The 16,830-nt window shown below is 36.3% G+C and overlaps 2 protein-coding genes and 1 pseudogene across 5 annotated transcripts; all 3 read left to right on the forward strand.

Annotated features, from left to right (window-relative positions):
- Nucleotides 1-32: 32 nt before the first annotated feature.
- On the forward strand, nucleotides 33-5,337 carry LOC125371083 (mitochondrial intermembrane space import and assembly protein 40 homolog). Its single transcript, XM_048379011.1, has 5 exons — nucleotides 33-1,020; nucleotides 3,316-3,429; nucleotides 4,283-4,314; nucleotides 4,397-4,523; nucleotides 4,940-5,337. Exons 1-4 carry the CDS (start codon nucleotides 1,011-1,013, stop codon nucleotides 4,514-4,516), a joined length of 276 nt encoding a protein of 91 aa, XP_048234968.1. The 5' UTR covers nucleotides 33-1,010; the 3' UTR covers nucleotides 4,517-4,523; nucleotides 4,940-5,337.
- Nucleotides 5,338-5,457: 120 nt separating this feature from the next.
- Nucleotides 5,458-10,253, forward strand: LOC125371101 (annotated as a pseudogene).
- Nucleotides 10,254-10,724: 471 nt separating this feature from the next.
- On the forward strand, nucleotides 10,725-16,707 carry LOC8260751 (WD repeat-containing protein 26 homolog). Of its 4 annotated transcripts, none has more exons than XM_048379001.1 (5): nucleotides 10,725-10,881; nucleotides 11,808-12,624; nucleotides 14,136-14,237; nucleotides 15,074-15,703; nucleotides 16,263-16,707. In XM_048379001.1, the coding sequence occupies exons 2-5, from the start codon at nucleotides 11,836-11,838 to the stop codon at nucleotides 16,476-16,478; spliced, it is 1,737 nt and encodes a 578-aa protein (XP_048234958.1). In that variant the 5' UTR covers nucleotides 10,725-10,881; nucleotides 11,808-11,835; the 3' UTR covers nucleotides 16,479-16,707. The 4 variants fall into 4 exon arrangements, with proteins under 4 accessions (XP_048234958.1, XP_048234961.1, XP_048234959.1 ...); XM_048379004.1 differs by having other exon boundaries at nucleotides 10,726-10,881; nucleotides 11,849-12,624; XM_048379002.1 differs by having other exon boundaries at nucleotides 10,731-10,881; nucleotides 11,749-12,624.
- Nucleotides 16,708-16,830: the final 123 nt, after the last annotated feature.

A 16,830-nucleotide genomic window follows, 5' to 3' on the forward strand; every position in this document is an offset into this window, starting at 1 on the left:
GAAGGGATTTTTGTTTTTGAATACCAGAAGTTGTAACAGGAGTGATTTACAGAACATTGTAAACGCTTTTAATAATTTTGTCCAGAGTAGCTAGAAATGCAGACTGCTTACTTAGGCGACAGAATGCTGATAGCAGACATGTTTAGCTTGAGAAGTTGATGCGTAATATTGTTTAGCTTGAAGCATAGCCAGAAATGGCTACTTAATAGTTAATACCAGTTAGTTTGATGTCCAAGGACAGATCGAGGGGGGCAATAGAACAGGAGCAATGCTTTTGATCATGGAAGATTTGAGAAAGAAGAGGCAGTTCGATTGGGATTATTGTAGTAATGTTTGCTTGGATTTGAACACAATCGAATGAAGGCATTGGCATTGTGTGGTTGGATTTGAACACAATCAAATCAAGGCATAGGCATTGTGTGTTCAAGGATTGCAATAATTTTCAACTATTATTAGTAGTTAGGTGTGATTTATAAAAGGGAACTTATTGCAGTTTGTGTATACTTTGAGACTACGCCAACCCAATACAATTCCAAAGTGCCGCCCCGGAATTGATTTATTATTAATTCACGCAAGCAAATTAACTCGGGAAAAATCACAAAACTCGTTAATATAAGACTCGGTGGTGACAAACTAATTAGTATTTGGTTCCAGCATAGCACACTATTATTATTATTATCCCCCTATCCATTGCCAAAAGAAGAGCAAACTTTCATAATCATCATCACGGAAGGGTATATTTGGAGAAAAAAATAGCAAAGCCAAGCAGAAGAAGAAGAAGAAAGAGAGGGATGTCAGGTGTAATTTCGGGAAATGATGAAGGGCAGATGGAGAAAGTGCCACCGTTCCCCGTTTGTATATAAATTAAAAATGATATGATATGAGAAGAAAACCAGATATTATATTATCAATTGCAAAAACTATAAGGAAACAAGAATCCCCATTTCTCTCATTGGATTTCTATTTCCCTATTTGGGGCTTCTCTCTGTCTCTCTCTCTATCTCTGGGTAATGCTATCTGGTAACATTTCCTCTCCCTTTCTTTTCTCTTCTATTTTATTTTCAGTTACCAATCTTTCTTTCATGTGCATAGATTTTTGTTCTTTTTGATCAATTCTTTTTTTTTTTCTTTTTTTTTATTTATTATTTAATAACTATCAATCATTCATTCACTGCTTCTTTACTTTACTTTACTTTGAAACGATTCAACTTTCCTATTACGATTATCCATCGAATCAATCTTTTGTTACCTAATAACTACCCAATTGTTTTGCTTCTTCTTTTACTTCTCAATCCATTACTGCATCAACTATTTTCTTTCCCTCTATTTTTACTTCTTTTTATTTTTATTTTTTTACTTTTTTTTGTCAATTTTTTTTTAAATCATTTCCTTAATTCACCTTATTCTTTACCACCCAAGTTTTCACAATTAGATAGTCTGAAATTAATTGATTTTACTGGTTAGATTTTCTGATGCTGCTATCTACTTCTTCATTTTTCTCCTACTTCTTTTTGGAACCTTCTCTTTATTTCTGATGCCCCTATCAGTTTCTTGATCTTTCCAACTTCTTCTTTTCACAATGTTCTCTTAATTGCTGATGCTGGTATCCATTTCTTGACTTTTTCAACTTCTTTTTAGAATGTTCCTTTAAATGCTGATGCTGATTTCTTCTACTGCTCTATTCTTTATTTGGTCATGCTACTAGTTTATTGTTCATGACCATTCCTTTTTGGAATACACATTGTTCTTTAATCCATTTTTAGGCCTTTTAAATTTCATGTTTTCGCTGCTTGGTTTCTTACTTATCTCTATCTTGTGAATCTATTCCCTCTGGCTGTCATTGTATATATTTCCATTTCTTCTTTTTTTTTTTTTTTTTCCTTTTCTCCAGGATGCTTCTAGGATCATGATTTTTTTCCCTCTCATACGTGATTCGCACTTCTCTTGTAGAGTATATATGGGCTGACTTGTACATTTCATGGGAGTTGTAGAGGATAATGAGCCGCCTTTGAAACGTGTCAAGCTGCCCGTAGGAGAAGTCAGAACCTTTTTGGACCACTCATCTGTTACAGGACCTGTATCTTGCTCTTTGGGAGACTTGATGGCCAGGCCTCTAAACTCCCAAGGAGATGGAGAAACAGTTGGTTCAAGAGGAGTCATTAAAAGATTGGAATTCGTCAAAATCATAACCAGGGCATTGTACTTACTTCCTTACATCCTCTAACTAGGTGCCCTAGCTTCCCACAACAGAAACAATAATCGGGTAATCTTTCATACCTAAAGCTAAACCAGCTTTTAGGTTTTTCTTGCCTTTTGTTGTTAAAACCCACCAGAAGAGGCTTCTCCACATGTATTCTTGCTTTGATTCGTAGAAAAGACCATTCTGGTTAGCACACTCATCCTTATCAACATCCTCCAAACCCATTGAGTAGGGCTGCAATACTTTCGGGATTCACCACGTTCAGTTGTCTAGGAGGTAGCCCTACAAGCTGAACCCAAAAGAATGTGGTATCCAGATCTATATTCTGCTACACTTCGTCTGGCGGCCACTCTTTTAGCACAATATGAGCATTCGCTGTGGACCAAGGACCCTCTCGTAGCACAGTACTCAGCTCCTCTTCCTTCTTGAAAATGAAGATGTAAACACTATGCTTTTCTTTGTTTATGGTAAATGAAACCTGTGGGCCCCAGGAGGTTTTAAGACTGTCCTTCACCGTATTCATGGTGATATTCCTATCAGTAATTACTCTCCCAACCGCCTTAAACTTATTGTCTTCCATTTTCACATCATGATCAGTTAATGCAAGGCTTGGTCCTTCACATAGAACACCATCTATACCGTTAAAAGTTGCCATGTCCAAGCTCTCACTTTCTATAGTATTATACAAGGTTAACACTAGAATGTACAGATTGATTAAACAAAGGGTAGAGGTTTTGAAAAGATATAGAGACACAGGGGATTTCAGAAATGTAGAGAGGGTTAGAGGTATGTAAAAGAAGAGAGGAGAGACAAAAGATAGGAGAAATGGAGAGAACTAAATCCAGATGCTCCAGCTAGAGACGATAGAGACAAGACTTCTCGAGGGAATTTCTCCTACAGAGGAAAAGACTAATAAAATTTCAGGTGCCTAATAACCTTTTGTTAGCTATAAATGAATTTTTATTAGAAATAGGACCTAACTTCATAATATGTCCGTACACTGTTTTTTAAAAATAATAATAAGGATGGGCTACAGAGAGAGGTGGGCCTAGCTTATCTAAGCCCAAGTCAATCAATTTGTCTTCTATGTCAACATTAATTGCTTTCATTTACAGAATTAGAAAAAAGAAAAAGAAAGATGGGTCAAGCTCAGAGCGAAGTGGCGGCAGTAGATCAAACTCAGAACCACCAATCGTCGCCCGCTACTTCTGTGGAATCTCTTATTGCAGGTAGGTTTGCCCCTTCTTTCTTTTCCATTTAGTAAGACAAGTTTCATTTGGGATGATTATTAATATTCCTTAAAATTGACAAAGTTCTTGTCTATTATGCTTACTCGGAGAAATTAAGACGAATTATGCTTCTTCATACACTTGCTACATGTGGTAATTAAATTAGCCTAGGATCGTACATTATCTAATTCTGCAAATGTTAGAACTTGTGAATTGTCTAATATCAGAGAATATATATATATATATATGTTGTCTCCTCTTTTTGCTGGTCAGTGGAGGTGGAAAAACCTTTATAGACCAAACATCTATTTTGGATGCACAACTTGGTAACAAAGGAATCACCTTATAATCTACAAGGTGTCAACTAGCTTAGCTTAATTTCTAGACTCTCTTGGTATTGAATTAGATCATTGAATCTGAGCAGGACATGATCAAAGGGCCATCTACTGCTTCCCCATTTTACATGTCAAATACAATGGCTTATAGCTTATAATTGTGTGAAAAGATTGCATCGTCCTTCTTGTAATTTATTAAAACTAACGACGTTACTGTACTAATCTTCCCAGTAACATCTTGTATAATTCTGGGAGCTTGCACCAAATCCTTACTTGAGGATGGTTGCTAATGCTAGCGCTAGAATGGTCAAACATAAATGTAGAAGCACAATGTACAGTTTTATTTGTATGAATTCCCTCTTATTTTGACTCCACCGTGTACATTTTGAAAGAATTGGGATCCCACTTATTGACAAAAACATCCTCAGTGTATGCCTCTGTAACCCTGCTCAAGTCTTGGTCCCTAGGTTTGAGATCTTATAGGTTGCTAATAATTTTCTTGTTTATTGCTTTGGCAGAAGCTGCAGCTTATGGCAATGATGAGAATGAGGTTAGTCCACATCAGATTCATATGTAATTTGCTTCATCGTTCAGAATAATAGATAATGAAAGTTGAAACTATGGATTTTTAGTCTCTTGATGCGAAGGCTCAGAAAGCATTAGAATGCCCATGCATTGCTGACTTACGCAAAGGCTCATGTGGGATCCAGTTTTCAGAAGCTTTCGTTTGTTTCCTCAAAAGTACGGGCTGAAGAGAAGGTATGCGTAATGGACTGTTCATGATTGTCCTTCTCATTTGTTGAGTTACTGTATTTTGTTAAGCTTATAGCTGTTCCTTCCAACCCATCACACACGGGCAAAAAGAAAAACCATTTGCGAGCTGAGGTGCATTTAAGTCTTGCTCAGAAGACTGAAGACTTTCTTCCAATCTTTATCAATGAAAAACTACCTGAGCATAGTTTACCCATTTGGCTGCTGTGGAGGCATTGAAACAGAATAATTTCATTGATGTTGTAACTTCTTTTAGCTCTGGTTAAATTGTTGGATTTGTATTATATTGTTTGTAGCTGCTGTTAGAAAATATTAATTTAGAAAATAGTTATAAAGTTGAACAAAGGTTAAGTTGGAATGTTTAGGAAGCTGATAGTAATTTGTGGAAGTTTTCATTGGAACAGGGTTCAGACTGCGTGCATCCGTTTGTGGCCCTGCAGGATTGTCTAAAAGCTAACCCGGAGGCATTTTCAAACGATATTTTAGAACAGGAAGTGGAAAAAGAGGAAGTAGAAGCTAAAGACTACAAAATGTTCCCTCCAGCATGGTCTCAGGCGCATTAAGGTGTGATTTTGGCTAGCTGATAATGTTGACATATAAAGAAATGAAGATTGTCGGAGAATCATTTTGACATGGTTTAGTTATTAGAAAACTAGGAAGGGTTGTTTGGGCAAGCAAACAGAATTTGAGAGACTTGAGTTTTGAGTATGAAAGCAGGTTCAATCAAAGAGATGTAGTTTAAACATCTTATTTGCATTTTATAAATCAGATATTAGCTCTCCGTGGTGGGGGAGCTGTAACATTCATGGTTTGACTCTATACTTCACTATTATTTTATTTATATTATTATTATAAATAATTATTATTATTATTATTATTGATACAAAAGCAGAAAAGAAAAAAGGTACGCCTCAGCAGCTGAATACGTTTACTAAAAAAACGCAGCAACCATCTTTCCACTAAGCCGAATGGCCATGTCTTTCGCTGCAGCTTCTTGTCCAATCCCAATTTCCCAAAGTACCCTTTCCTTTTATGCCCACGCCCATCTCATCCCAATATCCTTTTTCTTTTGTACAAACAAAGAGGGAGACGGATTCATGTTGCCGACTCTAGCTCTGGCGAGAAATCAAACGATAAAGAAAAGAAAATACTGGAAGAAGAAGAAGAAGAAGAAGAGGTAGGTGGAGGAGGAATTGGGATCGATTCAAGAAAAAGCGTTTGACCTAGTGGAGTTCACTGGGTCAGTCAGTCAAGCGATTCCTGGTCCCAGAGTTGGCCAGAGCTCCTTGCCTTGGGTTCTTGCTTCCTTCAGGTTCTCTTGGTATTACCTTTGTTATTGCCTTTGTTAAGACTGTTAAAAAGTATTCTTCTCCAAGAGCCAAGCGCAAGAGACTGGTTTGTTTTATTATTTTTATATTCTCTTTTTTTCTTTTCTCTGTAATTCATATCTATCTTTTACTCGATGGAGCTTCTGAATTTCCATACTCTTCAGGTCAATAAAAAAGCTATGCTCTGCAAATCCATTGACGAGCTCTTTCACAAAGGAGGAGATGCATTGCACCATTCTGCCCTTAAGGAATTGCAGAAAAAGGTGAGCCTTAACATTACACATACTCTTCTCTGTTAGAGATTTTAGAATCATAAAACAACAAAAGCGGAAGTCCAAGAACGTACCTTCAGCCATAGCAATCAAATTCTGAAATTAGAGAGCTAATAAAATGCTAGAAGATTAGACATAGTCGCTAGCCTTTCCAAGACCATGCCAGTGGAAATTCACAGACGCTTGAAGATTAGTGACCTTTTCTTTTGTGTTAAATTTTTTCTTGATGCCTGTCCTTCAAAAACGATTTCTAATAAGATATGGGGAGTTAATTAACTTCCAAAAAAAACTGTTCTCAATTCTTTAGGATAAAGTAGGTTTGAATTTAAATTTAGATGGGCCACATATTGTATTTATTTATTTATTTATTAAAATGAATAAAAATTCCAATATTCTCCCACTTGGCCATACATGACTTAATATGTATTAATAAATTTAATACGTGAAGAAAATTCCCTAAATCCTTACACTCAAGTAGTTTAAATTACATGGATCATAGCGGCAAGTCTTCTGACAGCGAGTATTACCTTCTATGTATTATAGTGTAATCTTCTGCGTTAAATGAGAACAATATATGAGACATACCTTTATGAATAAGCTTCCTCATGCTTATTCCAGGTCAACTTCATATTTAAACATGTATTTGTCTCCTTTTAATATTTATGCATACAATCTCAAATCAAGAAGACAATGAATTAATTGGAGTTTTCATATCGACCAAAGTATTATACAAACACCAAATGTATCTCCATTACGAGGAATTTACAAAATAGAGCCGAGTCCAATACATTCGACACGCTCTGTATTAGCCTTGGGTGCCAATCCTTTCGTCAAAGAATCTACAATCATCAATCTAGTACTTATGTTCTCAATACTCACCTTGTTAGACTTAACATGTTCTCTAATTGCTAAATCCTTAAAGTCGATGTGCTTATGCTGTGCTATATGAAACCATACTCTTTACCTCCTTGTCCTCCTATATAATCACCCCCACATCTCTTTTCTCTTTCATACAAGACCACCCTAACCAGTAACCGAACTCCACTTCTTTTCCTCCAAAATATACACTTTGATAATGTCTTTGTTCTCCATATCTAAAGCCATTACCGTCTCTTGCTGCAACGATGGTGGATGTTATTTTGCACGACCACCTTTCATTGAAGGTGATGGAGATGATGATGATGGTGATTATGACTATGCTCCACAAAACTGTTTCCACTTCTTTAGGGAAATGTGGGTTTGAATTTAAATTCAAATGGGCCGCTAACTGTATTTGTTTACTTACTAAATAAAATCCCAACATTCTCAACCTTATATTCAATTGTTATAATTCTTAATTTCTGTCCGTTCCTTTCAATTATTTCTCATGAATTAATTTTTCTTTTCTTCATCTTTCAACTAAGTTGCTTACTTAATTGAGTGACTCAAAGCAAATGGACTCTGTCATCGTCATCTTGTTATTCGCCCTGGTTTCATATATACATGGAAGAATTAGTTAGTTTATTTTCCAGGAACAACCATTGGGTTTTGATGGCAACTTCTAATTCCTATCCAGACAGGTTTTAGCATGGAGGATATTTTCCGCAAGTACATTCGTTATGCTTTGAATGAAAAACCCTTTAATCCAGATCTGGTTGCCAACTTAATCCAGCTTAGGAAAGCATCATTGTTGGAGGACTCCCGGGTTGCTGAAATCTTGAATGACATTTCAAGGCGGATTGTCAAGGAAAAAGGTAAAAAGTTCTCGATTTCCTCAGTATACCATATTTTTAAGTAGATAGGATCATGATTCACAGACAACCTTCTGTCAAGTTGGTCCTGTTTACTAGCATTAGTGCTTAGTACAAAAAAGATATGAAAGAACGTTCGAAGAAACCTTTCACCTATATGTCTCTAGCTTGCTCTTGTGATACATGTACATTCTCAATAAGCTGTATAGGACACGTCTGAAGTCATCATTGTGATATTACTGATCAGTTTTTCTACCCTATCTCTCGCATATTTAGAAATCTTCAAGAACTTTTGTCTTTTGGATGGTTAGTAAGCTGAAGGTTGATAAAGTTGGGTGACATTTTAATAAATATTGGGTCTACATGAATGTTCAAAGAATTATAAAAGAGACATCTATAGCAGCTGAGAGTTCTCCTTGCTTTGTTGTTTGTCTTCAATAGTGTTTCCAAGTGATTTTGCAATTTGGGGATGGAGAGGATTAGTTTGGGGGGATAGTAGCCGCTGGATTGATTATGGTCTTTTTCAATTTGTTCAGGATATTACTGCTCTATTACGATGACAAAACCATATGAAGGACAAATTACAATATAACAGTATCAGTTGTGATATCAAATTGTGACTTCTTGTTGTTGCCCAGGTCCTGTAGTCATGGAAATGGCTGGGTATACTGAAAAGGATTTAAGAGAAAGCTTGCTGTGCAGACCCTTTCGGCAAGGTGTATTATTTGTCTGAGGTAAATGACTGAACAATGAAATTGATAATCTTTTGCTGGCTCATGTTTTTGTTTCGGATTTTCTTGATTTGCATACATATAGTCCAAAATTTCAGGTCTGCTGGATCGTGAAACTTTTAAGAACGAGAATAATTTAGTTAATGTACTCTTTTCCAATAGTGTAAGACCTTATACTGGTGGTCAATAATTGATATCTACTAGGAATTCAGAGATGGATGTTGTTCTTTTTTTTTTTTTTTTTTTTGATAAAGCCAAAGAAGAACAACTGGTTAACAACAAACAGAAATTGCTGCAAGAACAATAACTGAGACTGCCCATCTGTCTAGAATACTATTGCTTTGCTGTACATTATCTCTATAAGTCATGAACCTGTACAAAATTGCTTCATGGATTCTAAACAGATATGAGTGTAGACATGGCTGGGTTTTAACCAAGAGATGGATGTTGTTTCTAACTTATTGACCTCAAATTATCTTAGATCTTAATTTGATAATATTTTGTGATTCATGTCTAACATGGCGTATTCCGATCTTTTCTTGGGGGTTGCTGCATTTATTAGCATGATATCTCGAATACTATTACTTTGCTGTACATTAAATAAATGTACGTATAACTCATGAGTGTAATACAAAATTTCTTCACGGATTCCAAACAGAGCTGAATTTGAACATGGATGGACTGAGAGATGGACCTCAGATTATCTTACATCTTAAGTTGATAATATCATGTGATTCATGCCTAACATTTGGTGTTCCAGTGTTTTATTGGGGGTTGAAATAGCTGCATTTATTACCACGATATGTAGAATCTGTTTGTAAATTGATTTCATTTGTTACTTTGGGCTGTTGAGCTCGGTGCTTGTCAGTTCTTCCATTCTTGTACGGTATATTGATATTTGTTTTACAATTTTGGCCAGCTGCCAGAGTTCTGTTCGAGGGATAGCTCCTTGGTTGTCAAGGAGATATTTGGGGCTACAGAGTATGTTGTTTATGCATTTGGTTCTGGATAATGAAAGGAATTGAAATTGATGAAAATTGGTTTACTGAAGCATTTTGTTCACTATCATTTATTGCCTTTCTCATCTTCTTCCCCCCAAACAGTGAAGATGCTGACAAACTTGGCTGCACACTCTTTCTGAAGCTGGTGATATGGGTTCACTTGAGAAGATGGTTGATGGTTCAGATTCAGATGAGCACTCATCTACTGCTCCTTGAATTTATATAATGGAGGTCTTGGTGCAGAGAATTGAAGAGAGAATCAGAAGGGATTTTTGTTTTTGAATACCAGAAGTTGTAACAGGAGTGATTTACAGAACATTGTAAACGCTTTTAATAATTTTGTCCAGAGTAGCTAGAAATGCAGACTGCTTACTTAGGGCGACAGAATGCTGATAGCAGACATGTTTAGCTTGAGAAGTTGATGCGTAATATTGTTTAGCTTGAAGCATAGCCAGAAATGGCTACTTAATAGTTAATACCAGTTAGTTTGATGTCCAAGGACAGATCGAGGGGGGCAATAGAACAGGAGCAATGCTTTTGATCATGGAAGATTTGAGAAAGAAGAGGCAGTTCGATTGGGATTATTGTAGTAATGTTTGCTTGGATTTGAACACAATCGAATGAAGGCATTGGCATTGTGTGGTTGGATTTGAACACAATCAAATCAAGGCATAGGCATTGTGTGTTCAAGGATTGCAATAATTTTCAACTATTATTAGTAGTTAGGTGTGATTTATAAAAGGGAACTTATTGCAGTTTGTGTATACTTTGAGACTACGCCAACCCAATACAATTCCAAAGTGCCGCCCCGGAATTGATTTATTATTAATTCACGCAAGCAAATTAACTCGGGAAAAATCACAAAACTCGTTAATATAAGACTCGGTGGTGACAAACTAATTAGTATTTGGTTCCAGCATAGCACACTATTATTATTATTATCCCCCTATCCATTGCCAAAAGAAGAGCAAACTTTCATAATCATCATCACGGAAGGGTATATTTGGAGAAAAAAATAGCAAAGCCAAGCAGAAGAAGAAGAAGAAAGAGAGGGATGTCAGGTGTAATTTCGGGAAATGATGAAGGGCAGATGGAGAAAGTGCCACCGTTCCCCGTTTGTATATAAATTAAAAATGATATGATATGAGAAGAAAACCAGATATTATATTATCAATTGCAAAAACTATAAGGAAACAAGAATCCCCCATTTCTCTCATTGGATTTCTATTTCCCTATTTGGGGCTTCTCTCTGTCTCTCTCTCTATCTCTGGGTAATGCTATCTGGTAACATTTCCTCTCCCTTTCTTTTCTCTTCTATTTTATTTTCAGTTACCAATCTTTCTTTCATGTGCATAGATTTTTGTTCTTTTTGATCAATTCTTTTTTTTTTCTTTTTTTTATTTATTATTTAATAACTATCAATCATTCATTCACTGCTTCTTTACTTTACTTTACTTTGAAACGATTCAACTTTCCTATTACGATTATCCATCGAATCAATCTTTTGTTACCTAATAACTACCCAATTGTTTTGCTTCTTCTTTTACTTCTCAATCCATTACTGCATCAACTATTTTCTTTCCCTCTATTTTTACTTCTTTTTATTTTTATTTTTTACTTTTTTTGTCAATTTTTTTTAAATCATTTCCTTAATTCACCTTATTCTTTACCACCCAAGTTTTCACAATTAGATAGTCTGAAATTAATTGATTTTACTGGTTAGATTTTCTGATGCTGCTATCTACTTCTTCATTTTTCTCCTACTTCTTTTTGGAACCTTCTCTTTATTTCTGATGCCCCTATCAGTTTCTTGATCTTTCCAACTTCTTCTTTTCACAATGTTCTCTTAATTGCTGATGCTGGTATCCATTTCTTGACTTTTTCAACTTCTTTTTAGAATGTTCCTTTAAATGCTGATGCTGATTTCTTCTACTGCTCTATTCCTTATTTGGTCATGCTACTAGTTTATTGTTCATGACCATTCCTTTTTGGAATACACATTGTTCTTTAATCCATTTTTAGGCCTTTTAAATTTCATGTTTTCGCTGCTTGGTTTCTTACTTATCTCTATCTTGTGAATCTATTCCCTCTGGCTGTCATTGTATATATTTCCATTTCTTCTTTTTTTTTTTTTTTTTTCCTTTTCTCCAGGATGCTTCTAGGATCATGATTTTTTTCCCTCTCATACGTGATTCGCACTTCTCTTGTAGAGTATATATGGGCTGACTTGTACATTTCATGGGAGTTGTAGAGGATAATGAGCCGCCTTTGAAACGTGTCAAGCTGCCCGTAGGAGAAGTCAGAACCTTTTTGGACCACTCATCTGTTACAGGACCTGTATCTTGCTCTTTGGGAGACTTGATGGCCAGGCCTCTAAACTCCCAAGGAGATGGAGAAACAGTTGGTTCAAGAGGAGTCATTAAAAGATTGGAATTCGTCAAAATCATAACCAGGGCATTGTACTCACTTGGCTATGACAAGAGTGGGGCCCTATTGGAGGAAGAATCAGGAATACCGTTGCACTCACCTGTAGTTAGCTTGTTTATGCAGCAAGTCATCGATGAAAAGTGGGATGAAAGTGTGGCGACGTTGCGTAAAATTGGTGTTTTGGATGAAACAACTGTCAAAATGGCATCTTTCTTACTATTAGAGCAGAAGTTCCTGAAACTTCTGAAAGTGGATGATATTGTTGCTGCCCTGGACACTCTAAGGAATGAGATAGTTCCTCTTCGTATTAATTTGAACCGTATTCATGAGCTTGCTGCCTGCGTTATCTCTCCTGCACGGTGTTTTATTTTTTGCCAGGATACTGAGGGTTCAAATGCTAGGTCAAAGATTCTAGAAAAATTACAGAAATTGTTACCTCCTACTGTCATGATTCCTGAGAAAAGGTTGGAACATCTTGTTGAGAAGGCTCTTGATGTGCAACGTGATGCTTGTGTCTTCCACAATACTTTGGATAGTGATTTGTCGTTGTACTCAGATCATCAATGTGGAAGAAACTGGATTCCTTCTCAAACATTGCAGGTTAGATGTCTTATGGCTTTATGGTCCTTTTCTATGAATAACTTGTATCTTCTCTATCTGTTTGCCCTCTCATTTCATTGGCCCACAAAAAAGAATCTAAATCAACTTTGTTTTTGGATACGAGAAATTAAGTTAATGACGATTTCCTTTTATTGTCTCTAATATTTCATTGAAATTCAATTCTTAGTTTGTTAAAGTTGGGACATAAACTTTGAGGTGTTGTACTGTTTATGCAGATCACTTTTTTCACAGCTAATCATATTTATGATTGCTTACAATGTGTATGCACAATGCATAGTTTCTGGGAGAAGTCTTTCTTTGATTAGGATTCTTATATTGTAGCTTCTGGCTTAGTCATATGTATGTGTCCCTTCCTGGGAAATGGATTTGAATGAAAGTTTAGGGAAGAAAGAAGAGGAATTACAGTGTTCCTTATTTTAGCTTGGGTTAAATGTGCTGATGTTGCCAACAGAGGGTAGGCTTTTAGAATAGCATCAATGGATGTTAGACTTTATTTCTTCAGGTAATTCACTTATTAAAATTGGTGATGGTATGAGAGTTCAGTTCTGGCACAAGTCCTGGTCTAGTGTATGACTATTAAAAACTGACTTTCCTGTTACAACATCGTATATGCTAGTTCACTGCAAATCCTGTGAGTTTTTTGGTTCTGTAGTTTACAAGGAAAGTCCAAAGTCAAGAATTCTTGTTCTTGTTCTATTTCTTGATCTTCTGTAGTTAGTTACTGGATATGGAACCACAGAACTGGAAGGGATATGCTAGAGTTTTAGAAAGAGCTGGGATTTTGATGCGAGCCATTTCTTACATTAGGCTAAAAGACGATTTGGATATTTAAATTATTTGGAAGTGCAATTGAAGGTTAAGGCACCTCCAGGGGTTATTTTCTTGATTTGGATGGCTGCTTCGGGAAAGGTTTTAACTTCAAAAATCTTGTAACTTTGAAGTAGTACTGTATCATAGAAGACAACTGACCATCTTCTACTTCCTTTTGTCGAGAGAACTATGGGCACTACCTTTCTTGTTAGTTGTTACTGAGAGTGTTTACTTTGTCTTGCTGGTTAATCAGAAAAGGAAGTTGTGGTAATTTGGTATATTTGGAGAGAATGAAAAAGTATAATAGTTGTGTATTCTGAGCTACAGTTCCATGGCCAAAATACTGTGCTTTGAGTCCTCTGTAGGATTGGAGGGTTCTTTTTGTTGTTGCCTCTCTGAGCCACTAGTTTTTTCAGATTTTGTGTTTGGAATTACTGCTGTCATGTTTTGATATCCTTGTTTTCATTCCCTGTTAATTGCAGTATAGACATTGTTGATGTACTCTGTGTCATTGATATACAAAGTGAACTGGAGTTCTGCCATATTTATAATGTAACTTACCCACAATATGAGATACAGCTGTGAATGGGCTGCAGACTTGCTGCTTAGTTAGAATCAATCTTACCCATTATGTAATAATTTTCATTGTGTAAGTTCTCTTTTTTACATCAAATGAACAGATTCTTGAAGCACATGATGATGAAGTTTGGTTTTTGCAATTTTCACATAATGGCAAGTATTTGGCCTCATCTTCCAAAGATCAGTCAGCAATCATATGGGAGGTACGTGTCTTTTTGTTATTTTTAGCTTATGATCACACAGTTCATTCTATCATCTATGTGGCACACTGGATTCAATTCACCTCAATTAAGCATAATAGAGTCTTGTTTTGTGAACATTAAGTTATGATGAATTGACAACTGGCTTACACTCATTTTTGCTTTTATATGAACATCAATGTGCAGTGATTTTGTAGATTTAATGCTTGTCTAGTTATCGGTCATATCAACTGAAAAAAGGGTGTCCATAGATACAGTTGTAGATATTCATATTGTGCTGTGAGTGGATGTTTTCAGATGACTATATGAGATATTGAGTTTGAAGCTTAAGGGTGGCATGTATTGGACTGTCAGAGTTTGTTAATCATAGTCTATGGCTGAGTAGTTGAGAGAGACATAAAGTTGTCAAATGCAAGCGTAAAAGCACTTATAGAGGAGGCAAAGATTGTGAAGATTAAACCTCTGATCCTTTTAGTATAATGCTGGTTTGAATTTTATACTATTAGTGTTGATAGGAGTAGGGTATTATGAGATTTTCCAATTATACATGAGGGGCTATTTTTTTTAATTCCTGTGATACCAATGGTACCAGATGCTCTTTGCCTTTTTATTGTTAGCTACATCTTACACTATTTTCCACGTAAATTCCCTCCCTTTTCATTTTCCTTTTCCACATTTTGCAACACACACAAATTACTTGTATGCACGATGTTTTCTGTTAACTGGATATCTTAGGGAGTAATTGATGAATCATAAATTGCTGCTTTATTCTCGAAGAAACGTGGCTAGTATAGAATAAATTTGGCTTTTATTTGACTGTTTTTGTTTAATTATTATAGATTAAAGAGGACGGTATAGTTGCATTGAAGCATACCCTAAAGGGTCACCGTAAACCTGTGTTGACTGTTTCATGGAGTCCTGATGACAGCCAACTCCTTACCTGCGGACAGGAAGAGGTTATCAGACGCTGGGATGTCAGTTCTGGGGAATGCATCCATATTCATGAAAAATCTGGTGTTGGCTTGGTTTCCTGTGGATGGTTTCCTGATGGCAGGGGGATATTTGCCGGCATGACAGACAGGAGCATCTGCTTGTGGGATTTGGATGGGAAGGAGCTGGAATGTTGGAAAGAGCAGAAGACACTCAGGATATCAGATATGGCCATAACTGATGATGGAAAGAAGATCATAAGCATGTGCAAAGAAAATTCAATACTGTTGCTTGACAGGGAAGCTAAATTTGAGAGTCTGATTGAAGAGGAGGAAACGATCACTTCATTTTCACTATCAAAAGACAATAAGTTCCTTCTGGTTAACCTTATAAACCAAGAACTCCATCTGTGGAACATAGAAGGCAGTCCCAAGATTGTGTCTACGTATAAAGGCCACACACGTACTCGTTTTATAATCAGATCCTGCTTTGGTGGATTTGAGCAAGCATTTATTGCAAGTGGTAGTGAGGATTCTCAGGTACTTCTTTATGCTTTTATGCTGAATTTAATGAGAATGATGAAACTGCCTCCTTAGAATGTGCATCCTCTGCTTGTCCAAGTTTTTAACTTTTGAATTACTGTTATTTTATTCTTGCACTTCTGCATTTGTTATTAAAATATGATGGTGCTGTTTGTGCATACGTTGTTTGTGGAATGCTGGTTGACCATTACATGAAAGATACATGTATGCTTTGGATCTAGATTAAGGAAGAAACTAAAAGTGTTCCAGTAGTTTGAAGCCAGCCAAATCTAAACACTGGCATTTAATGGGACAGCACCATTGAGCATGGGTATGCAGGTTTTGGCTTTGCTTAATTGGCACCAATGAAGTGTTCAACCTACTTAGGTAGGCAGTAGGAATTTGACATAATAGTTGTTTTTTAAAAGGAGCAGCACCATCCTATCACTCTATCCGTTTTGGTGTGGTAAATTATTACTTCAACTTCCATCTGAAATTTCAAAAATTTCTTGGACATGATTTTATAGATTTTAAGATGACTTTGGGATTGACAATGAAGTTGCGGGGCTTGTTGCAGGTGTATATATGGCATAGAGGCTCTGGTGAATTACTGCTGGCGCTACCGGGACATTCTGGAGCTGTTAACTGTGTGAGCTGGAATCCAGAAAACCTTCACATGCTGGCTTCAGGTAGTGATGACCGAACAATTCGAATATGGGGTTTAAATCACTACAGCCTGAAGCAGAGAGAACAGAGTAATGGAACTGTTCACCGCTGCAACGGGAGAAGTTAAAAAGAAGAAACATTTGTGAACAGTTGTAAAATTCCTTGGAAGTTACCAAGATTTTAATGTTGTTAAAGTTGATTGACATTTGTTTAAGACGTGGGAACATTTACTTCTCTTCATGGCATATGTGATAGCTGGCAAATGGCATGATTGTGAGCCTGTTATCTGCCAAAAAGAATAGAAATTTAATCTTCTGTAGAAGCTGCATCCTTGGATGAGTGTTTTTCTCTTTTCATTTGTTTCTCATTGTTCACTAGGTTGTTGTATCTGAAGCCCCCTTCTTGAAAGTGATTTTTTTTTTTTTTAATTTGTTGAGGAGAAAAACCAGAGTTCTGGCATCATGCTCATCCCAGAAGGG

This window comes from Ricinus communis, chromosome 9, assembly GCF_019578655.1.
Source record: "Ricinus communis isolate WT05 ecotype wild-type chromosome 9, ASM1957865v1, whole genome shotgun sequence".
Lineage (NCBI taxonomy): Eukaryota > Viridiplantae > Streptophyta > Magnoliopsida > Malpighiales > Euphorbiaceae > Ricinus > Ricinus communis.

Excerpts from the sequence above, each read along its gene's own strand:
- LOC125371083 (XM_048379011.1), top strand. Across the intron at positions 3,430-4,282 it reads TGTGGAATCTCTTATTGCAG|AAGCTGCAGCTTATGGCAAT; the intron begins GTAGGTTTGCCC and ends TTGCTTTGGCAG. Across the intron at positions 4,315-4,396 it reads ATGGCAATGATGAGAATGAG|TCTCTTGATGCGAAGGCTCA; the intron begins GTTAGTCCACAT and ends ATGGATTTTTAG.
- LOC8260751 (XM_048379001.1), top strand. The coding sequence starts at position 11,836 with ATGGGAGTTGTAGAGGATAATGAGCCGCCTTTGAAACGTGTCAAGCTG. Across the intron at positions 14,238-15,073 it reads AGTCAGCAATCATATGGGAG|ATTAAAGAGGACGGTATAGT; the intron begins GTACGTGTCTTT and ends TAATTATTATAG. Across the intron at positions 15,704-16,262 it reads GTGGTAGTGAGGATTCTCAG|GTGTATATATGGCATAGAGG; the intron begins GTACTTCTTTAT and ends GGCTTGTTGCAG.